Below are 24,437 nucleotides of genomic sequence, written 5' to 3'. Positions count from 1 at the left end.
TTACCTGTGTGTCAGATTGTGCTGAGCATGAGCTGGGAGACCATGGTGAGTAAGGTAGCCACCGTCCCTGCCATGGTGGAGGTTATAGTGTATGGGGAAGGATAGATCATTAAACAGAACACAACCAAATGTGGGTCCACGGCTTCAATCATTTATGTATGTCCTTGTTCATTCAACAATTATTTCTCTGCTAGGCTCTCTTCCAGGTTTTGGGGAAAGGAAGCTTACATTTGGGGAAGACACAGTAAATAAACGTTAACATTTGGTTTGATGTTGGGTAGCCATTAAGCGCTATGAAGAAAAACCAAACCAATATAAAAGGGTGAACAGTAATTGGGAGGCTACTTTAGAGAGGTCAGGAAAGGCTCCCTGAGAAGGTGAGAAACCCTGAGTGGAGGGAGGAAACAAGTCAGGAGAAGAGCGCTGAGACCTGGACGCACTTGGCCTTTGTGGCGCAGCAGCGACTTCAGCGCTTGGAACTTGGTGAGTGAGGGAAGCAGTGTGAGGGGTCCAGGCGAGAGTGACAGCCAGGGAACAGATGGCGCTGGGCCTTTGAATTTTATTCTTGGTGTGGTGGGAAGCCATGAGGATTTTGAATAGGGAAGTATGATTCTGACTGCATTCTGTATGTGTGTATGTGTTTTAACACACCACCAAGCGATGAACTCAATTCTGACACTTGCTCCCTGGAGGTGGTATCAGATCCCATAGGTTAAGGGCTTAGTCTCATGAGACTGCCCTTCACTTTAGATGCTGATCGCAAGGCCCAGTCGTCATCTGTGCTTCTGACCAACTGGCTTTACATCCAAGTTTCCCATGAGCCTCTGCTTGGGTTTGATTAATTTGCTAGAAAGGCTCGCAGAACTCAGGGAAACATTTTGCTTACTAGATTACTGGTTTATTATAAACATTTGACTTACTAGATCACAGCCAGATGGAAGAGATGCATAGAGCAAGGTATGGGGAGGGGGTGCAGAGCTTCCATGCCCTCTCCAGGTGTACCCCTCTCTCCATACCTCTGTGTGTTCACCCACCCAGAAGCTCTCCAGCCCCTTCCTTTTGGGTTTTTACGGAGACTTCATTACCTAGGCATTATTGATTAAATCACTGGCCATTGGTGATTGATTCAGCCTCCATCCCCTCCCCTATCCCCCCAAATCAGGAGGTGGAACTGAAAGTTCCAACCCTCAATGCTTGGCTGGTTCCCCTGGCAACCAACCCTCCTCCTGAGATGGGGTCCAAAAGTCACTTTGTTAACATAACAAGAGATACCTTTGTTGCTTTCATCACTTAGGAAATTCCAAGGGTTTTAGGAACTCTGTGCAAGGAATGGGGATGAAGACCAAATATATATTTCTTATAATAAATTACAATATCATAGGGAGTAAAGGCCTCTACTACAATAGGGGGAGTTCAGGGTACATCTAACCTAGCTCATGGAGGTCAGCAAAGCTCCCTGGAGGAAGTTAAGTTTAAACTTTGAACTGGAGGATAAATAGGAGTTATTCAGTGGGTGAGGAAGGGTGTTCCAGGCAGGGGGAGCAGCATGCTTGAATGCCTCAGGTGGATCAAGGGGCCATAGGGCCAAAAGTGGGAATGCAGGACGAAGAACAGGCTTTTAGGGAAAGATCCTGAGTTTAGTTTTGTGCGCATTAAGGTTGAGGTTTCTTAGGGTCATTCAAGAGGAGCTGCAGAGTGGGTAATTAGCATCTAGGTCTGCTGTCCAGGAGAGGAGTATGGGACGGCAGTTTCTTGTGGTCACACACATGGCTGAGATTCCCACAAAGAGCTGTCAGCTGAGACAGCCGAGGGCTGGGGGCAGAACCTCAAGGAACATTGACATTTAGGAGCCTGGTGGGGGAAGAAAATCCTGCAGAGGAAATAGAGGTGGAGTAGTGGCCAGTGAGATGTGAGTGGCTGTCCAGAGAAGTGGTGAAGACTTTACCTGCTGTAAGAATTTAAAGCTGAACCAGTGTGAGTTGGAATATGTAGGATAAGCCTTATGGAATATGGAAAATGAAGCATGGTTTTATCTGACAGCTGAGATGTGTAGGTGATGGGAGGTGGTGACTAAGTGGGGAGCATAGTGTGAGCAATTTCTCAGAGGTGGATTTGATAAAATTTTGCTCAGGGAGCTACAAAGAGACCAGTCCTGATTGGAGCAGGGAATTCAAGCACTTGGGCTTAATTTTATTTGTTGATGATTTTTTAACTTGAGTTTTCCTGGTTTATGACTCCCCTAAAATTATAGGCAGAAGTTTGAAAGTTTGTTTATGTGTTTTCTAGACAGTTTCAGCATTTTCATTGTATCGTCAAACAAGTCCATGACCCACCAAAGAGGTAATGATCCCCGGGTATAGGCAATGAGAAGTTATTGAGAGATGAATGTTGTCTTTTATGATGATTCTTTTGGCAGTGGTTGGCAGGATGAATTTGAGGAATGATGGGAGACAGGACTTTAATTCTAGTAATTCAGACATGGAGTATTGGTCTCTTATGCGAGAATGATGAAAACCAGGGATGCAAAGAAGGATAGGCGTTGAGTTTTGAAGAAATGATGGACTGAATTTGATGATGGCTTAGATGTAGGAGGTACATTTAGCAAATATTTATTAACGGCCTACTGTGTGTCAGTTAAAATTGGGAGCAAATGAGACATGGTCCCTGCCTTCATGGAATGTACTGTTTACCACAGGGAACATATATTTGTCAATAATGCCTCAAACATGGGACTGGAAATTATGGTAAATGCCATGAAAAGAAAGTTCAGGGAACTTTGGCTGCTCACAACTTCGGGGATTTGATTGGTGAGGGAACCTCATGAAGTTGTTCCACTAGCACTTAATTACCTCCACATTTCTAGGGAGTGGATATTTGTTGATTCTTTTAACTTTGCAAAAAATATTTCCTTTAGAAACCAAGGCTCTAAAAAAATTTTAAATGCTTGGTTAATCAGGGGAATCATGCTTTTGGATGGCTGGTACCATGATTTGTGGTTGGAAAAACAAGAGTATTTGGTTACATTGAACTTCAAACTTTTCCTTTGATTAATGAAAATCTTCCTGGCAAATACTTTTTAATGGGCTCTGTTTTTACTTGGTCCAAGAGAGTCCACTCTCTGACCTCAATATGAATGCCTTCTGACATCTCTCTTAATCATATTGAGTATGTAATATCAGTGGGGCATCCATTTGGAAATATTTAGTTGTCAAACTGATGTAATGAAAATGGAACTAAATATAATCAGTTGAGTTTCTAGTTTCCATAGGTGCAGTGGTGGTGTCTTTTGTTATTTGATGCTCTCCAGCTTCTGCCATTCTTTTTCCTGCCATTACTTTACTCCATTCCTTAGTCACTTGTGTGCCTCAAAGTTGAAATGTGTTAAGTTACTGATGCAGAACATCCCTCCATGTCTCACTCAAGCTTCTGCCCTACTTCGTTTCAGAGAATCTTTAAAGGTATCTGTAGGGCTAAAGAACATCTAATCTCTTAATACGTAGCCTAATAGACTAGTCAACTTCTTATCTATGTCTTATGAGGAAGTGTCCAGGATGAGAAACTCACTAAATTTGGTGACAATTTAGTGAGAAAAGGAGACAAGTTTTACAAAAAGGGAGACGTTTTAGCAATTTGACAAAAGAGTTAGTTAAATCTTCACGTAGGATAAAGGGAGAGGGCATTTTTATCCAAATGGATAAAAAGGCTTTTATCCAAAGCCTCTTATTAGGAAGGCAGAACCTGAAGACATTTAGAACATGAAAGGTAGTTAATGAGAGTAGTTAATGTTGGTCCTGTGGAAATAAGGAGAAGCCAAAGGGCCTCTGAGGCAGAGGGAGAGGAAGAAAGATTGCCCTAAATGTAATGTAAGCACTTCCTACTAGAGAGGTGTGAGGCTAAAGGTTCCGTGTCTATGACAGCTGCAGTCGGGCAAGGCCAGGCAGAGGACAGCTGGAAGAGGTGAGTCCGGGACCTGTAAGTAGGCTTATCCCTGGGGACTGGTCTAACCTTGGGTTGGTGCCTGAGCCACCCTTGTGTGTTGGTCTGAGTCCAGACATGGGCACCTCCCTCTCTGATCCTTTCCACTGCAGATAATGGGGCCAAGTGAGTCTGCATCCTGAGGACACGGATCTCTATCTGGATGCAGCTGTGCCAAATGAGCTTGGCTTGACTCTCAAGAGAGCCTTGAGCATCGCATTTCAAGGTGCCGCAGGGCTTTGCAACCCATGAGATGATCTCACTTGCCTTTTCGCTTGATCTGGATTATATTCGTTTTTATGCAACCCTGGTCTGGGAGTCTTCATCGAGCAGGGCTGAGCCAAAATGATTACTGGCAATGTTATATATGTGAACTTCCCATTTGGATAAAAAAGTTGCTTTATGGAGAGGAAATGTGGCCTGTGTAATTTCCCTGCTCTTCTTCTCGGAAGCTTTCTGATTTTATGCCCTATGTCTACAGTAGACTTTCAGTATTCCAGGGCCATCTCAAAGGTAAAGTGTGGACGAAAGGCATTTTGCCGACAGCATGCAACTCTGCTAGATCTGGGGAAAATGGGCTTTTGCTCTTACATCTTTTACCCATATTCTTAAAAACAGTATTTGCATATCCTATTTATATTGTTTTGAAAATTGTTATATTATTGACTCAGTCATTGATTAATTCGTTTGATATCAATATTTATTGAGTTCCTATTCTGGAAGAGGCTCTGTGCTATAAACACTCAGCGTTCCAAAGATAAGACACAAGGAACTTAGTGGACAGCAATGAAGACGAGAATGTACAATTGAAGGAGTGATAATGTAGTAAGTAGCAGAAGAGAAGTAAAGAAAAACCTGCTATCGAGTTCAGAACAGGGATACGTTATTTCCAGTGTGTGGGGATTAGGAGTGGCTAATAAGAGAGGAATTCATGCATGGATTATGCTAAGTGAAATAAACCAGTCACAAAAAGACAAATACTATATGATTCTACTTATATGAAGTATCCAGAATGCCAATGCATAGAGACAGAAAGTAGAATGGTGTTTGCCAGGGGTTGGGGGGAAGAAGAAATGAGGAGTTGTTGTTTAATGGGTAAAGAGTTTCAGTTTTGTGAGATGGAAAATTTCTGGAGATTGGTTGTACAACAGTGTGAATATACTTATCACTGAACTGTACACTTAAAAACAGTTAAGGTAATAGATTTTATATTATGTTTATCTTGCCACAATTAAAAAAAAATACAGTGTTTTATTATGCAGGGATGGGTGGAGGATACTTGCCACCTTGGAACTTTTGCCCATGCACATACTATTCACTCATTCATTCATTCAACAAACATGTATTGAATGCTTGCTTTGTGTTGGGTGCTGAGCTGGTTCCCGAGGGTCAATACTTAATAAGGTTTATAAGACATCGAATCTGGCAATGTCATGCTTGCTCACCACCCCTTCCCTCCCCAGGTGCTAAGCTTCTCTAGTGAAATCTTCACAGCGGCTACCTGCTGACTTGAATCGTGCATGAGACATTAGTAAACAAACAGTAGAAAGATTTGAGGTTATTTGGGGGGGCGTTGACGGCATGGTGATGAAATGGAAGGAGTTGGGTAACAGAATATGAACTAGAATTGAAAACTGTGAGGCAGCTCTCTCTAAGGATATTAAAAAAATAAAGATCTCCTGCTTATGGCTGCCAACCTAAGAGCTAAGTCATTTAGAATGGAACAAACTGGCAAAGTCAGACGCACTCAACCCAAGGAGCTCCTTGTTTTGTGAATATTACGGCAAATGTAGTTTGAGAGCCACTGCCACAAAATTGTGGGCGACGTTAATGAGTGAGAAGGGCAAGGAAGGGTTGTACAATTTGAGCTAAAAGGAAAGGCAGGCTTGTGAAGGGGAGGAGCGGTGAGAGTCAGGGTGGTCTGGTTATTTGGGCGGGGAGTGGAAAGCAGGAAGCATGAGCTTCCTTAACCGAGAGACCCTGGCAGCTCTATCTTCAATTCACTTTTTCTCATCTTATTTTGTTTTTGTTTTTAAATGTCATAGGCTTCATTCCATCTTTCCTTCCAATATTTTTCTACTTCTTTTTTTTCCCCCTTATATACCCTGGAGCACTCCATTCATTTCAAGGTATTATTGAGTGCCAACTACATACCAGGCACTGTGCTGGGCTCTGGCTATATACTCCCCAATTCTCTCATACCACCTTTATTCTGTTGCACATGCCTAGCAAATCCTGGGTCAATGTCATTTCTGCTCCTATACGTGGTTAGATGAGACATGCAAACTTAGTCTCATCTACTCCTTTCCTTACCTCTTTGCTCCCTGTCTTCTTCAAGGTGTCTTCAGTGAGGCTGTTCCTTCTACCTGTGTATTTAATCCCAACTGCTTTACTTTCCTTCTTGCCTTTGTTCTGTTTTCCCTTCTCCGTACCTTCCACCATTCCCTCCCTACTGGCCTATTCCCTTCAGCCTCCATGAAGCCTTCTCAGGCCCCTTCCATTCCAAAACGCCTTTTTGTCTTTATATTCTTTAGTGACAACCCTATCTCTTTCTCTTCCGATTCACGTCCAAGTTCTCAGAGGAATGGCCTTCACTCATTTTCATTTCCTTACGTTCCATCCACTCTCCACCCACTGGATTGGCTTGTACTCTCTACTGAAACTCCTTGCTAAGTGTCCTCTGTGTCAAATCCAACTTCACTTTATCAGTCCTGGTTTTATTGGACTTTTCTGCTCCTTTGACATGATTGGTCACACTCCCCTTCTTAAAGCTTTCTACTTCTTTAAACTTTTTTGCTTCCCCATTTCCTTGGTTCTCCCAGAACTTTCTGACTGTTCCTTCTCAGTTTCTTTTCTGAGATACGCTTCCTCCCTGAACATTTTCAAGGTTGGTGTAATCATTTGTGTTTCTCTGTTCTTCTCATTCTACATGTTCTTGAAGAGGAATATTGAATATTGACTAGTATCCTCAAATTACAGTCAAGTCATAACAACTGACACCCGGGGTTACCTTGTAACAATGATGTAAAAATTTGAATTATCTTTCTACACATGTTCTATGTTGTTCATCAGTTCATCTGACTTTCAAATGTTCCAGCTGTTTTATGCTTTGTCTCCATTTTTCTAAAGGCCCTTAGTGTGGTCTAGAATTGGAATGAGCATTGCTCTCTAATGGTTCTGGGTTAATTGAGAATCCCTAAAAAAATGAATAAGTCTATTAGAAACCAGCTAATTTCATTTTGTCATTTTCTGGATAATATATTCTGGTGTAGGAAGTCCATTTTTTAAGAAAGTTTGCAATGAACAATTTCCCCTCAAGGTTAATATAATAGGCAAACACCTTTTGCTGCAACAGACGGCAAGAGGTAATGAAAGATTAGCTTACATTATGATTCATTATTTCAAAATGTCAGAATAAAGTGGATCTGCTACATCTTCCAAGCCTCTTATTCTTTAGAGGAGAGTGCATGTTTTGCTTTTCTAATGTTAATGGATTCACTGTGTTTTTTTTTGTTTTGTTTTTTTGTTTTTTTTCTCCTATTTTTTTCCCCAGGCCAAATTCAGATAATCGGCGCCAGGGTGGCAGAGAGAGATTGGCCAGCACCAGTGACAAGGGAAGCATGGCCATGGAATCTGCCAAGGAGACTCGCTACTGTGCAGTGTGCAATGACTATGCCTCAGGCTACCATTATGGAGTTTGGTCTTGCGAGGGCTGTAAGGCCTTCTTCAAGAGAAGTATTCAAGGTAATAGTGTGTTGCAAACAACTTATCCCATTTTTTAATCCTAAGAGGGGAAGCAACAGAGGAAGGCATATGATCAGCCATTTGTACAAAACACTAATACCTAGTAGGTCCACTAGTATCTATGGTAGAAACATGGAGAAGAGACAAGATCCCAGGAGAAGGAATTGGCAAATGTCAGGGCAGTTGTGGCAGAGTCATTATGCTTCCTCCATTTGGCAAGATCCCAACAGTCTTGAGCAACTCTAGAGGAAGAGGATTTCAATAGCTGTGTCTCTGAGATGTTGTCCATGCCATGATTGGGGGATGGCAGGTGGATATTTATGTGTTGTAGGCAACTAGGCTTATGTGATGTAGTGTGATATTAATTATCCATATATAATTATTTCTCCAGCTTAGCTTTGCGCAGATAAGCATTCTGATCTTTGCTCCAGACCAATTCTAATTTAACTCGTTCCTCCCTTGCTCTTCTTCCATCTCTTTGTTGCCTCAATGGATGACATGACCTTTTGCTAAAATGAGAAGATTCAATGGCTGGTGACTTGTAATAAGGGATGTATTATCTGTATCAAGCAGTTATTAAGTATACACCTGTAAGATTTCATTCACGTCATTTGCAATGCCTTCTTCGATCCTTTTCTTTTATACAGTTTTCCAAGTGCAGCTTCTCTGATAGACTGCCAGCTACATTTCATTTCTACTCCAGGAGTGTCTATATTGTTGCTATATTGTCTATATAGGATATACTGGGAGAAACAATCATTTTTACTACCTAAAATATCTATGCTAAAGATCCTTTGACAAAAACAGAGATCTGACAGCAGTTTAAACTAGCTGGATTAACCTTTTGTTTTAATACTGGACCATTCTTCTCTGTTCTTATTCCTTTATCTTTTCAGCTTAAACAAAGTTTAGTATATAAATACTAAGAATATTTCTGATGGAGTTTTTGTGTGATTCCCTCTATGAAAATTGAGACTGAAGTAACTTGTTGAAAACCAGAGTCTACTAAATTAATAGGTACTGATTGCAGACACTTTTGAATAGAGAATGAATCACTATTCTCATGGACTTTCTGCTGTAGCTCTTCACTGCCCTGATGTGGGGTGAAGGCTGAGGGATGATACACACTATTTATTTTTCCTTTCATTGACAGTGGATGGATTTTTTTAAAGGCTATTCATATCTTAATAGAGTAGCGTGTGAGGTCAACTTGGTCCATTTTAAAAGCACTTTTTTTGGACAACTATTACTTTCAACATCTTTTAGAAATCTATTGTAAGACTGGGACTTTTTTTATCAGAATTTTAATAAAATTTATAATATTATATGATAGTGGATTTTTGTATATAGATACATACCAACACAGATTATTTAATTTTACTAGCAGATATTAATACTATCTTAATTTAGAAAAATGATATTTGTATTTTGGTTTAAGTTAGTATAAGCCCTTAAAGGTCTTTTGACAGCCATCTTCATTTGTGACTCCTCTTTTCATTTAATTTTATATAATCTAAGATACCATTATTTTTATCAAGCATTTAATCTGGTATGGAAAAATCATCTGGCAGAGGTAGATTTAGTGGGTAGGTTCAGCTACAAACTTGGACAAGTCATTTAACTGAGACTGAGTTCCCTCGTCTGTAAAAATGATTTAGAGCAGGGGTCAGCAGTTTTTCTGCAAAGGACCAGAGAGTAACTATTTAGGCTTTGCAGGCCATGCAGTCTCTGTGACAGCTACTCATCTCTGGCATTGTGGCCTGCAAGGAGCCATAGGCACTGTGTAAATAAATGGGTGTGTGCCAATAAAACTTTATATACACAAACAGGTAGCTGACCAGGACTGGCCTGTGGGCCATAATTTGCTGACTCCCGATTTAATGTATGACAAGAGAATCGATGGTTTCCAAATCTAACATTTTGTCTTTCATGTTTATTGAGAACTTACTCTGTACCTGTGCTAGATAGTCTGAGGGAAATAAAAATATGTGTAAGAAGTAATCCATAATCCCACAAAATTTAGAATTTGGGAAATTTATTTGGGGAGGCAAAGGTACACGTTCTCATGATAGGATTAGAGAGTAAGTTAGTATAAAGTGCTGTGCTATGATACAGATAGGGAAGACAATAGATGAATATAAGAAGATATTGTCAGTTATAAATGTAAAAGGACTGAGATTGAAGGTAGAAACTATCTTCCTCCAAGGAACAATGACAGTATTTTCATAAATTATTTTCTTCACGTGTGTTCAGCATTTAGGAGTGTGCTATGTAACACCACATTGAACTTAGTATTGTCTCTAGGCATTAAGGCATCGGAACAGAAAACACAGGAAAAAAATACTTATAAAAATTAAATGAAGTAAATGTAAGTGTATAAAAAGAAATATTTTGTTGGTATGGCTGTTTCTCAAGTTCAAATATTCAAAAAAATGTTTGCTTACTCTTTGATAGTTAAAATATGTATCTGATTTCTAACTTGTACATACAGACTAAATAGTAGGATTTCATTATACTATATAAAGTTGTACATATAAACTGCTTACAAATGCAATTTCTCTGTGGCTTCAGAAACTTCTTACTTATCATGGTATGAAGACATTTATAGAAGGTTTCTTAAATGAGATGACTATTGAGTCCAAAGTTCTGCAGGAAGCCTGGAAACAAGGCAGAGTTATTAACTTTTAAAGATAGAGAGGAAACTTAAAAATTATAAAGTTCACTAATTTATTAATTTGTTCATTGAATGCCTCTACTAAGCAAAGCACTGTGTGAGGTCCTGGAGATACAATTACAGTAAAGACATAGTCCTTACCCCCATAGAGCTTAAAGGTAGTAGGAGAGATGGACAAATAAACCAGCAATTAAATTACAGTGTGATAAGTACCAAGATGAGGGTGAGTGCAGATTTTACAGGAGTCCAAACTTCACTTATTCCTGGTGGGGCTTGAGTCAGGCTCTCAGAGAAAGTTTCCTGATTTAAAATTGTCTGGAGAATTTTGCAAGTGAGCAAAATGAAGAAGGGCAGGTTGAGTGTTCAATCACATGAAAATGGGACTGAGTATGCGGGTAAAGACCAGGAGGTAAGACAGAGTTTGGGGAGTTCTGTGAATAAAAATTAACAAAATTAATATACCATCTAAGACATTCCTGGGCCATATATTTCTTCTTAGACTGTGTAAAAACAAGTCATTTATTTCCTTTTGACTTGAATGGCGTTTCCATCTATTTGATTTGTTTGTGTATATAAAAGGAAAACAGCAGAGCAATAGAGTCTTTCTCATCATAGTCTTGATAGCTTGGAACTAAAAAGTTTTACTGAACTTCTGTGACTCTTTATAAATCACACTGCCCCTCAAACCTATTTAAGGACAGTGAAGGGTCTGACATGCTGCAGGTAGAAAGTTCTGAAGATGCTGTAGCTCTTCCTGTTTTTCTTGTTGCTTAAGAAGAGAGCTAGAAATGAGTATCCATCAGAATACTCTAGTGCTCTAAGTGTTTAGTTGAAGAGGTAAAGTGTTTGACTTGAAAGCATACAAATTTTCATCCCCTACCTAGCGTATGAACTTGATTACTCAAGAAATTGAATAATGGCCTTCAGTTGAACATACTTTTTTTTTTAAAGTGAAGTCAAGGACACGATTTACGGGAGATGGGTGAAATTGGGTATTCTGTGAATTTATTAATCATTGTAGGTAGAGGAGCAGTGTTCCTTAAGATGTGTTGTAGGCAGAGACTCTTGGATGAGTTACATAAGCAGATTTGGTTATAGGTTCAGCAGCCAAGTACTACCTTTGAACATTATTCAAAGGAAAAAGGACTCCTTGGAGCTCGCTTCTTGGTCATAATATTACAAATAAATATTATAAAGATCATATTATGGTCTTATATTAAAATGGTCATGAGGCACAGTGGAGGCTCAAACCTATCTATACACCCCTAGCTGCACTGCCACTTTATATTTTCTTTCTAAGGCATCTATGGAAGATGCGTAACACTATGCTTAACAGATATGGCCCAGGCCCATGTTGACGTAAACGTTAGCTAAGGCCAGAAGGACATGGTATCAGGGTGGAGTCTGGCTAGGGTTCAGCACAGTGAGGGTCTTAGGTCCGACAAGGATAACTGATGTCCTTACCCACCAGGCCCTAGAAAGCTTCAGAGTGAGAGTCCAGCACCCTGGATAGCTCCTTCAACAGCTGCCAGGGGTAAGCAGAGACTGACTTTCTACAGAACCTCAGGCCAGTTCAGCTGGTCTGTGAAAAGAGAACTTAGCTCTTTTGTGCTTAGGAATTCACTCTTGTTTGCCCAAGATGGGTTAGTTTTTATGCTAAGTTTCCCATTTCCAGTCGCCTTCTGTCTTGGCCTATGCGCCCCTGTCTAGAAAAGGCCAGAGGATGGGGTAGAAGTGGAGGCTGCTCTCTCATTACAAAACTGCCTTATCTCTGGAGTCCTTTCAGAGATACATCTCAGAGTTGATCCTGGCAGTACATGCACCCCAAAATACTAAGTCTTTTGTCTCCACATTTCCCTACTTGCTCCTCTGCAGTCTAGTCTCCAAGTGACAGCAGGAGAGGTCTTTTAGGTACATTAATCAGGTCATATGGTCTTAAACTTAAACTCTCACTGCACTTAAAGTCCAGATTTCTTTCTATGCCTTAAAATACTCTGCATGGTCGTATTCCTGCTTCCTTCTCTCCCCATCACTGTAATCCAGCCACGATGGCCATCTTTCTCTTCTCCCAACACACGACGGACACACATTCCTTTCTCAGGACCTTAGTATATATGGTTCGCTTTTTACCTTTGCTTGCAACACCCAGCTCTTTACTTGGCTGGCTTCTTGTCATTCAATCTCTGTACACGACCACATTCTCTGAGAAGTCTCCCCTGATTACCCCACCAAAAATTACCCTACAAACCTTTGCCTCTAGTTTTTTTTTTACATACCTTTCTTATTTTCCTTTAAGGCGCTTAAACCCTTAATGAACTTTTAAATTTATTCATTTGGTTGATTATTATCTGTCTGCAACAGGTGCCACCTTCAAATATCCTGCCCAAACTTGGATGGAAGCTCAGTGAGAGCTGATTTCTGGTTTGGTCTGCCCTGTTTGTTGCTATAACTCCCATGTCTACAGTCATGTGGGCACGCGTCATGGCAAGAAGTCAAAAGAATAGTAGATAAAACCTGTTGGAGGGCTTCAGAGAACAGAGTTATTTCATCAGGTAAGGCTAGCAAGAGAAGTGTTAATGCAAGTGGTATATTTGATATAGGCCTGGAAAGAACTGGAGGATTTTCATAGGCATTAAGAAGTTTGGAGAAGAATTCCAGAAATGTGAAATAGTGTAAACCAAGAAATGCACAGTGGAAATTGGGTAAATCAACTGTGAAAGAACAGAGAGCTTGCTGTCTTCTCTCTGCCTCTTTATTTTCCCTCTTCGTCTCTCTACAAGCAGGCATTCCGGAGAGTTTGCAACCTCTGTTCCTTTCACATTCTCATCCTTTTCTCCGCCCAGTTTCCTAAGCAATGTCATACATATCTGTTATAGGTTGAATTGTGCCCCCCCCCCGCAAAAAGATATGATGAAATCCTAATCCCCCAGTACCTCAGAATGTCACCTTATTTGGAAATAGGGTTGTTGCAGATATAATTAGTTAAGATGAGGTCATACTAGAGTATGGTGTCTAATGTTCTTATTGGAAGAGGAAATTTGGACAGAGAGACAGGGAGGATAATGCCATGAGATGATGGAAAGAGATATTGAAGTGATGCATCTACAAGCCAAGGAACAGCAAGGATTGCTGGCAAACACCAGAAGGCAAGTAATTCTTCCCTACAGGTTTCAGAGGGAGCATGGCTTTGCTGACACCTTGATTTCAGACTTTTAGCCTCCGGAACTGTGAGGCAATAATTTATGTTGTTTGAAGTTACTCATTTATGGTACTTTGTTATGGTAGCCCTAGGGTACAGTATTTAAGACCTACAGTATAACAGCCATGTAAATATCTTCCAAGTTTAGCTCCCGTACCAACCCTGCTTCTTAGTGACACCTACATATCCCTGACACTAGCCACTCCTCCTAACTACTTTTATATCAGTTCTCTCACCATTCCCTCAGGCATCTACACTTAAAAGTTTGGTGTTAGTTATCCTCATCTTTTCACTTTGCAGTCCTTCCCTGTGATGGTTCCCATCAGAACTGTTGTGTAATCCTGTTGGGTCTATCTCTTTAATGTCTATCCATCTAATTCCCACTACTTAGAGCTTGCCCCATTAACTTTCACCAGGATCGTTGCAATAATTTAATTCTTCCTTTTTCCTTCTTCATTTAAGTCACTTCCTTCATTTGTTTTCCTTCTTCCAAACCTGTCTGCACACTGACAGTCTATTAACATTAGCAAATCACTAATCATAACAATACTTTGCACAGAATTCTTTAATGACTTCGGGGCCCATGGAATAATCCTTAGACAACCAAGCATTCAAGGATTTCCCCAGTCTTGTTCTAGCCTATCTTTCTGGTTGTCTTAAAGTCATCGTTTCTACTTCTGAGGTAGACCCTCTAAGACTGGACTACATACTGTTATTCAAACTTGACCATCCCATTTCTTTGCTAGGAATTTCTTTCTGGATTTACCTGTAAAATTTCTTCTTGTCCTAGTCAAACTGATTGTCATTAAACCTCTGATGTTAATGCAGAAGTTCTCTTTCTTCTTGGCACTCCGTATTACAGTCAGCACTTTGTATCTGTGGGTTCAACTAACCCCCGATTAAAAATATTAACAAAAATTCCAGAAAGTTCCAAAAAGCAAAACTTGTGTCAGCCAACTATTTACATAGCATTTACATTGTATTTACAACTATTTGCATTTACATTATATTAGGTATTGTGAATAATCTAGAGATGATTTAAAGTATACTGGAGGATGTGTGTAGGTTATATGCAAATGCTATGGTGATTTTATATAAGGCACTTGAACTGCCACGTATTGTGGTATCTGAGGGGGATCCTGTAACCAATCCCCTGAGGATACTGAGGGATGACTGTACTTTGTTCCCATTGCCTAGGATTGCAGGTACAAGCATACCTTGTTTTATTGCCCTTGGATTTATTGCTTTTTGCAAATACGGCGTTTTTTACAAATTGAAGGTTTGTGGCAACCCTACATCGAACGTCTATTGGCACCATTTTTCCAACAGCATTGCTCACTTCATGTCTCTGTATCCCATTTGGGTAATTCTCGCAATATTTCAAACTTTTTCATTATTACTATGTTTGTTATGGGGATCTGTGATCAGTGATCTTTGATGTTACTATTGTAATTGTTTTGGGGCATCATGAACTGCACCCATATATGATGGTGAATTTAATTGATAAATGTTGTGTTCTGACTGCTCCACTGATGAACTGTTCCCTAGTCTCTGTCCTTCTCCTTGGACCTCCCTATTCCCTGAGACACAACAATATTAAACTTAGGCCAATTAATAACCCTACAGTAGCCTCTGATTGTTCAAGTCGAAGGAAAAGTCAATCGATGTAGCAAACTTCATTGTTGTCTTATATTAAGAAATTGTCACTTTGAGCAACCACCACCCTGATCAGTTATCAGCCATCAACATTGAGGCAAGACCCTCCACCAGCAAAAGGATTACCACTCGCTGAAGGCTCAGATGATGGTTAGCATTTTTTAGCAATAAAGTATTTTTTAATTAAGACAGGTACATGTTTAAGACGTAATGCTATTGTGCACAATAGATGACAGTATAGTATAAACATAACTTTTATATGCATTGGGAAACCAAAAAATTCGTGTGACTCCTTTTATTGTGATATTCACTTTATTGCAGTGATCTGGAACCCAACCCTCAAAATCTCTGAGGTCTGCTTGTATTTGTGTATGTGTGTCTTTCTCTTACTGACTGTGAGTCTCCCAAAGGCAAGGCCCAAATCAAGGCTTCATATTACAGGAGTCACTCAATGAATAAATACAGGAATGAAAGGATGGTTACGATCAGTTTGCTTTAAGCAACACAAAGCCATTACATTTTTTCAGTCATGGGAGAGTTATGACAAAACAGTCTTTAATTAAGATTAATCTGCCAGAGGCATTTAGGAGAGACCAGAGAAGGGAACGACTGAAAGCACGAGAATTAATTTGACTGATATTCACATACCTTAGACATACTAAAAATCTGAACTTTGGTATTTGTGAAATGGGAAAAAGGAATAGAATGAAGGATATTATAATGAAAGAATCTACATTGTTTTAAGATGATTCAATATGAAATATCTGGAAAAGAAGGAAGTTAAAGAGGTTCAAAAACAGAGGGAAAATGCTGGTGTCATCACCTGAACTGGGAAAATCAAGAGGAAGGCCAAATAGATAGGGGTAGAGTAAGTTAAATTCCAGACGTACTGAGTTTGACATGATAGCTGGACATTCAGGTAGAATTATCCAGCAGCTACAGAAACAGAAGCAGCACTTTGCAGACAGTCCAGGAGTGGGAATTGGAATCAATTTCCTCAGTTAATTTTAAAGAAACTTGATGAAATGAATGGTTTAACTACTTCCTGAAGGTTGTCCGTTATTAATAATGAAGAAGTAACTCCAGAAACATCCTCTTGATTCTCATGATACTATGAGTTTCCTGGATCTTACCAAAACCTTGTAAGAAGCACTCTCATTATTAAAAGTGTATGTTCAAGGCCCTTCTAAACAGGAAAATCACAAATTAGCCCAATAGGGCCAAATGCTGCTCTCCAGGATCTTACAATTTGAGAACATGCTGGTACCAACACATTAGCTGTACAAATAGTAAATGGCAGGAACAAATCTAAGCATTTTCATGATGTTCAAATAAAAAGCAAGCTTCCCCCCCGACCAATTATTAATACTATGGGAGTCCACAGACATCTTTTCTAGCCCAGAAAGATACAAATTGTGCAACAGAGAAATAAGACAATTGGGGCCAAAGGGCAGAAGAGTTTTAGGGTGTATACATATGAGCTATCATGTAATTTTCAAATGAAAGCATTTATAATGAAACTTTTTAAAAGAAAAGTCTTACCTCCAGCTATTGGTAAACTTGCCAGATGTTTGGCTCCTGGTTGTCAAAGGAGAAAAAGAAAGGCACAATCCTAAAATTTAAGACTTGAAAACCTCCTTCCATGTAAGAGTGCCATCCCTATTACCAATTTTAAGTGCTAGTTACTCTTTAATGCTACAGTATGAAAATTAGAGGTGTATGCACACATGAATGCATGCATTTGAAGACTGGCTCAGAAAAGCAAAATCATAGTCTTTCTACCTGTGAAATGACAGTGGCTCTTCTTTTTTTATCCTTCAGCCAAATAATCTTTATCTTGGAGATAATTAAGACAAAATGCATCTGACAAATAAAATCAGTATAGAGCCCCTATTTCTTGGCAGCTCTTGTGGACACAGCTGAAGCTTTTAGAGGTCTTTAAAAACCATGGCAACAAATGCCTTTGAAGGGTAAGCGAAGGTTCCAAATGTTTTTAATCGCTGGTGTTTTTATGCTACCACTTCAAGCATTCTTTTTCATTTTTTTGTCCATCTGATTGAAATTAAATTTCCAATTTCCCTACTAAATGGTTCTGTCCTGGTCATGGCATTGACTATTTCCATTAAAGTAGTAGACTTTGTGCCCATATATAGTGGTTAAGCTTATCAACAATTCCATTAGAAAGCCTTGTTTATGAGTGGCATTAATTTCACACAAAAATTATAGATAGCCTTTAATAGGCACATTTTCAAAGGGCATTAACTAGCCCTCAAAATTATGTGCTAACACTGTTCTTACAAAACCTACCAATGGCGGCCCATGGCCTAATCCTGCCTAAATTTCCCTCTCCTTCATAGAAAGCTGCTGTTGATACCATTAAAATGCTATTTCCTTTAGGATCCTATCAGAAAGAATGGGCTGATTCTCTGCTACTCATTCAGAGAAAAGCATACTTTGAGATGTAGTCTGATCATTTCTGAACTGTATATTATACTTTGCTATTTCAGAACTGTGCATACAGGTTATACTATAACCTGCTTGCCTGGCTTTTTGACTGAAAAATAACAACACTCAAGAAAAATCTGTTTCATAGATCTGCCATCCACTTTGTAAAATTTTTTCTTGAAATTATGTTAATTCTCTGCTCATTTGTGAGTTTTAGAGCAGATTTAATATTTTTAAAGAAAATCAGTGCTTTACTTGAGAAACAGAGAATATAGTGGGGGAAATATTTCTGTTATTTTCCTCACATTTTCGTCTTCCTTTAGCTGAAATAAAAAAGAGATTTCACTTTTTCAGTTGCTAAGAAATAAAGGAACAAAGAAGTATACAAGTTAATTATTAAATTATCATTTCTCTCTGCCAGAGGTACTATTCTATTTTCTTTGAGAAAGGGTACATGGATTTTAAATTGTATCCAGATGAACATCATCTTTATCCGATCCATTTGGCAGTTTCAAAATCATGTATTAGGAAGTATGGAGTGAATAAGTAAAAAAATTCTTAAGTCATCCCCCAGGGGTGAGTGGCTAGATTACATTTATAAATATACATTTTTTGTGTGATTCAAATCTAAGCACAGTGATTTAAAAGAATCCTACACACACTTTACTATATTTCATTAAGTGATGCACACAATATTTTCCTTATACACCAGAGAAGATAAATTATAGTTCTTAAGATAATTGAAATTCATAATTGTTTTGTTCCTTTGACACTTCAGAGTTCCTAATGAGAGATTTCATTTGAAAATTATGTAAAAGTACACTTACCACTACTACTAACCAGTGACACGATGGTAGATTGTAGTCACCTTGGAGATGGTTTTCCTCTTTATTTTGTTTTTCTGACTGCTAGCATGTTGATCACTCTTCCTGCTACACAAGTGCCTGCAGACCAGCCCCATCTCTGCCCTCTCGACCGACCTCCTCGTGTGCAGTTCCTCATACTGGCCTCTGTTCTTATCAAGTTAATTTGGTGGGTGTCTTCACCAACCCCTTGTGGGAGTTGTTTTCCCTCTGCCTGTGTTATCTGGTACATGCCATTCTCTCCCCTCTCACCACCCAACCTGATTTCTATGAAGTGTTGTCTTTTACCAGACCCAATTCTTGCTTTTCCTTATTGCAGTTTTCTTAGCTCATGTCTTCTTAGCCTACAGACCTCCTTGCTCAAGTTCCTCACAGCCTCTCTACCCAAGGGGGCTAACTCTTTGAGCTCAGAGACTTAGAACAAGATTTTTTTATGCAACAGATATTTCTTGAGTGACCATTTTATTTTAGCCCTGGGAGAAATGCAAAAATATAAAATCCATAGACTGTGAGATCCAATTAAGAATTCAGCTTGTACAAAAATGGAAAGATTGTAATAATACACACTAAACCATAGAAGCATTAAACTCAGCACTACAGGAGATGCCTCAAAGCAGTATAAAGGAACAAAGGGGTATCTCAGAAGATCAGGTTATGAGTTGAGAGGAGGGAGTGGGCACAGAGCACTGGAGTAAACTTGAAGACATTGTGGTGTTTAAATTGATACTCTGTTCAGAGGACCAGGTGGAGAGTTCTACTTCATTGTTAGTGCCCTGTGATTTATTGTTGTGATCTCATGGCTCACTTCTGCATGTTTAATACTGTAGAACATTATATATTTTAGGGGAGTATGGATTTTTTATTTTTTTATTTTTATTTTTTTTGAAGTTTACCTGTAGTTTATTTTTTTAAATTTTTATTGAAATGTTGATTTACAATGTTGTGTTAGATTCAGGTGTACAGCAAAGTGATTCAGTTTCATAAATATATATGAAACCCATATATATATATATGGGTTTATTATTTGTAACATATTTTAAAAACATATTCCATGTGTATATCTGGACCGCTTTTATTAGCAGTAAGTCTATCATGTATTCAGAAGTTGATAACACTTTACTTATTTCCAGGATAATGTGCTATTTCAGTTTACTTTTGAAGTTTGACATGGGAATGATGTTAATAAAAATCTGAAGATGTTCCTCTGAAGTAATATATAATGTAGCTATTATGGAGGTAAATGTATTTGATGTTTGATGTGGAAGAAAACAATTGGTCCCAAGCTAAGATGTATTTAAGTAGGCTCAGCTTAGACTCCATAATTTTTATGTTTGCAACTTTCTTGACTTTTTTCCCTGGTTTTAATTTTATGAGATATTTATGAAATGGTGTTCTAAAAAATGGCTAGAGACTTTCACTTATAAGCTTTGACATAAACTTCCGTATAATGTGAACCACTGGTAGATGATAAACTTAGATACATCCTTTAATTTTTAAAATTGTGGCAGGAAACCTGATCTCAGAGAAGAAAAAAAAATAATTTGATCAGCTTTAATCAATTTTGTAAAGGGCATTTGGAGCATTTCAATTCCTCTCTCCTCCATTCTTTCTGTATAATACTTTATCCTAAGGTTGGTACTGTTGAGGCAGTTGGTGTAAAGGCATAAGATGACAGCAATACGTGAATTTAGATCCCAGAAATGGACTTTTTTTTTTTTTTTTTTTTTTTTTACTCTACCACCTGTTCTGGCTGTGTTCCTTCCTGACTTTTTGTAAATCCACGTAAGGACCAGGAGGGGCAAGGTAGGTGCTGGTTCAACTCCAGGGCTGAGGTATCCTGCTCCTTTTTCTTACTTTTGTATCTGCTTCCTGAACCAAGTAAGGGCACCAGAGTCACAATCCTGATTTTGGATCCATTTTCCTTGAAATACAAGTACTGTTAAGGGCCCTGTGGGCCATGTATTACTCATTCAGTGCTTCCTAGAGAGACGCTTTTTCTGAATACAAGACAGGAGAAAGTCTTTGAGTCAAAAGTTTCTTGTAAACACTTCCTTGTGTGTGTGTGTGTTGTATGTATTAACATACATGCGCACATATACATAGGTACATACATAAATACACATATTCACATACACTCATATATAGAGAGGGAAAGAACTATGTACAGACTTTGGAAATAGGTACTACAATATATTAACAGTGACTATCTCTGAGTTATAGGATTATGACTAAATTTTAATCTTTTTGCTAATCTGCATTTTAATTTTTCTAATAAGTATCTTTACTGGTGTAATAAAAAATTATTTTAAAGATCCATGTTGTAATTGATTTATTTCACACTAGTATTTACTTTACTTTTTCCTCAGTAGAGAAAGATTGTCGTGTATCTAGCAAGTCTTCATACCTGAGTTTCAAAACATTTTTATTCTCTGTTTGCAAGAGGACACATTTGCACTGAAGTAACAGCTTTCATTTTATTATTCATGGGCCCAAGTGAAATTGCATCAGGTGGACATGAGGTAGCTGAGGCCAATAAAATAGTATTCCTTATGCGTTGTTGAGAAGCTATAGCAGAGGAGGTGAAAGGCCTTGTGTCAATGATACCTAAGGAATCTAGGTCTTTAGAGTAGCTGGCCTGACCGGCAAGGATGAAATATTTCAGTCATGCAGCCAAACAGTGATTGTTTACCCTAATCATACATCCCAGGGAGGAAGAGCCAGCCTTTTGGGAGGGCCTTGGGTGTTAACAGTTGTTGATGGCAGTTGCACGCTAATAGAACTGAAACCCTGTTGAAATGAGGAATTGCAATCCAGATGTCCAGAACTGGCAGCTCTCAACTTCCTTTTCATATTTCTCGAATCCCACAGCATGAAAAAGTCTTTATATTTCCAAAGGATGTTCCCAATCAATCAAAGACTTAAAATTTAGTCATTCAAGAGGACTAGTGTTAGTAAGAGTTTCCCCCCTTTGATTTGAATATGCTGGGACAGCCACTGAAATTCACAAAGCTTTGCGTTAGAATGAGGCTTTTTTTCCCTTGGTGTCTTAACCTTTTGGCTAAGGTACTAGACTCCGCATTACACCAGCATTTCCCAGACCTTTCAAGAAAAAGGATTACTTTGAAAGGTGATAAGATTTGAGGACTGATTGAGAAAACACATCCTGACAGTAAGCTTTCATGAAAGGAGTGGTGCTTTCAAATGCATTTGCATCTTATGTTTGTCATGAGGGCCCCACACAGTTGAAGAGCATCCTGCACATATGGACGACATACATGAGTTGATCACTCTGGAGACAGTGCTTGATCCTCACCTCGACGGTCTGCCCTTTGCCATAACTCCTTGTGCCAATGGCATCGTGACTGATGACATGTACTTTAGCAGTTCATTCTGCTCCCACTTCTTCATTTAGAAATTTTGTACTTTTCATTCTGAAAGTGGTTGGATAAAGGATAGGAAAGTCATCTTGAAGCAGCTGGAAAAATTGAAAGCCAAGAGTTATCTTTGGCTGTAATGGACTAATCACTGTAATGGTTCTATTCTTTTGTTTGTTTATCACAAAAAGTAAATTTATCCCTTTAAGAAGGCCTTGGGATAGAAAACTAACTACTCAGTGACAAGGAGCAGATGCTCTGGTCTTCTCGAATAAGCTGTCTGATGTGCCAGGGAGTTCCGGGCTCTGCGTTGGTGGCTCCCGGCTACCCCAGGTGAGGCTCAGCGGTGGAGGACATCTTCTCTGTGCTAATGTGCCCCTGAGATGGGCTGTTTCTTCTTGCCTCGGGGCAAAAACAGAGTATTTTGTTGCATTAACTCTTAGAAATGTGAAAAGTGTGTCTTAGTGATTTTAGAGATATGAAATTTTCTCACTTGACCGTCATAATGCTGGAGCTCCTTTATCCAAATTAATTTTGGTTTTTAAGGCCATTCAGTTTTTTAAAAAATCCCTTCATTTTTACCTCTTCAAGAAGATACCTCTTTGAAATATTACTAGTACTATCACTACTACTACTACTACTACTACTACCACTATACTACTCCTAGTAGATTAGTCCTTTTAGTTCTTTTGCCCTTGAGTAGTTTGCCTGCATGTGGTGAAACATGTCGGAGTCAAGAAACCATTGGAATAGACAAGGTGAGAGGTAAAACTGGATAGACCTGGGCACCAATAGAGGAGCACAGGAGATGCAGCCTGGCAGCTGATGTGGGCCCTGCCTCACCACGTGGAAGGGCTGCTTTGCCGAAGGAGAGGCAGCAGCTGATTTGGAAGTAGAACCGGCAACGATTCATAGCAGATTGGATTTTGAGGGAGAGAAAGGAGATGACTCTGGGATGTTGTCAGCATGATTGGAAGAACCCTGAGGCTATTGCTTGCAATTTTTTTTAATGATGCCTTTGGACCACCGAGCAACTGGGAGTTGAATGTGAGATGACTTCTGGCCTACCATCCCACCTCTTGATCCACTCCTCTCTGTTTTTAGTATTGTATCTGTGAATTAGTATCTTACTTTCAATTGCTTCATTTTTTTTCCTAAGGAGTTTAGCTTTGTATTTTCAGTAGAAACGAGACCACAATCATACCTCGTATGGTGCCATCCTGCTTTGGATTCCCCTTTTGCTTAAAGCCATAACTGGATTAGGGATTGCTGTGATTTATCATTCATGGTATGGAATCATTTAACTACTTAATAGTGTATTTGAAATGAAGGGACTAGAAATTAAAGAATGAATCATTTATCAAGAAATAACAGGTCACATTGATTTATTTCTGCACGACTTTAGTAGAAACTTGTTCCTTCAAAATCGGCTTTGTTTCAGTTACCAATTAAGTGGGGTGAACTGCTATTAAAAAGGCCTATGTGTCAGGTTACAGTAGCATTCTTCGAAGAAAATCTTTACAGGAGCAGTTATCATGGGGCTATCTGCTTGGTACCTGCCAATATGGCAGTAGATCAAGAAGGGTCAGAAAAACGAGGCTTTTAGTATGGAATTAGAGGCAAACAATTTTAAAATTAAGCTTGTTGGATATGTAAGTTATTGGAATAGACTTTATTTTATGGTTGGTTGAGTCTAAATAGTCCATTTTAAATCTTGCTATGTCCTGATAGTGACACCAAAGAATATAATCTCTGTGAGAGCAATCCCAAACTGTGGGCTCTGCTTCCAAACTGAACAAGCATTTTGCAGTAAATTAGAAAAAAAAAAATTCACAATAACCTTTATAATTGTTGCTTCAAAATGAGAATTTGGAATGGCACCAAATTATTAATCAGTAGAAAGAATAGATTTCAAAAAGGTAATTATACCAAATTTAACACTTCTTGAAATATTATATATTCTGTTAAATAAAGTGTAGTCCTTCTTCCCTGTTCTCAGTGAAGATCATTCAGGTAGCTTGAATCAGGAATCGGAGTACAGGTTGGCTTAATAGTTTGGGGCTTACTGACTATAGATGACTTTCGTCCTTTATCTTCTTGGGCAGGAGACGCAGCCACGTTCACTTTAAAGCCCAGAAGTGAATTATTAGCTGAGTTTAGCTCTTTTCAGAGGCATGTTATGACTTTCCTACACTCTTGGACAGTTAGACTGCAATCCTCCATTGTTTAAAAAGGTGTTTGAATGTATTTTATTAAGAGGTTCGAATAAATAGCTATTTTTCTTACATTTTTGCTTTCTTTTTCAAGCCTAAGAATAGTTTCCAGCTCTGACAGTTAGCCTTATGCCGACTGAAGTGAATTTTTGGATAGGATGAAGTGTTTTGGATGATTTACACTTGATTGCATAAATGTAGCCTAGCAAGTTATATAGTGTGAAGAGAATTACTTAAGGGTAAAAAAGGATTGTTTAACTATTAAGAAATGATAGGTTATTACAGATTGGTTTG

General features: G+C 38.9%; 1 protein-coding gene across 3 annotated transcripts in view; it reads left to right on the top strand.

Annotated features, from left to right (window-relative positions):
• ESR1 (estrogen receptor 1) overlaps positions 1-24,437 on the top strand; it is a 259,159-nt gene that overhangs the window by 29,165 nt on the left and 205,557 nt on the right. For all 3 annotated transcript variants that reach the window (XM_082405482.1, XM_082405483.1, XM_082405484.1), the window contains exon 3: positions 7,529-7,719. In XM_082405482.1, the coding sequence (XP_082261608.1) occupies positions 7,529-7,719 (191 nt within the window). The remainder of the gene's footprint in view (positions 1-7,528; positions 7,720-24,437) is intronic.

The sequence above is a fragment of the Balaenoptera borealis genome (assembly GCF_965194805.1).
Source record: "Balaenoptera borealis genome assembly, chromosome: 9".
NCBI lineage: Eukaryota > Metazoa > Chordata > Mammalia > Artiodactyla > Balaenopteridae > Balaenoptera > Balaenoptera borealis.
This window is presented reverse-complemented; position numbering and strand designations above follow the sequence as displayed.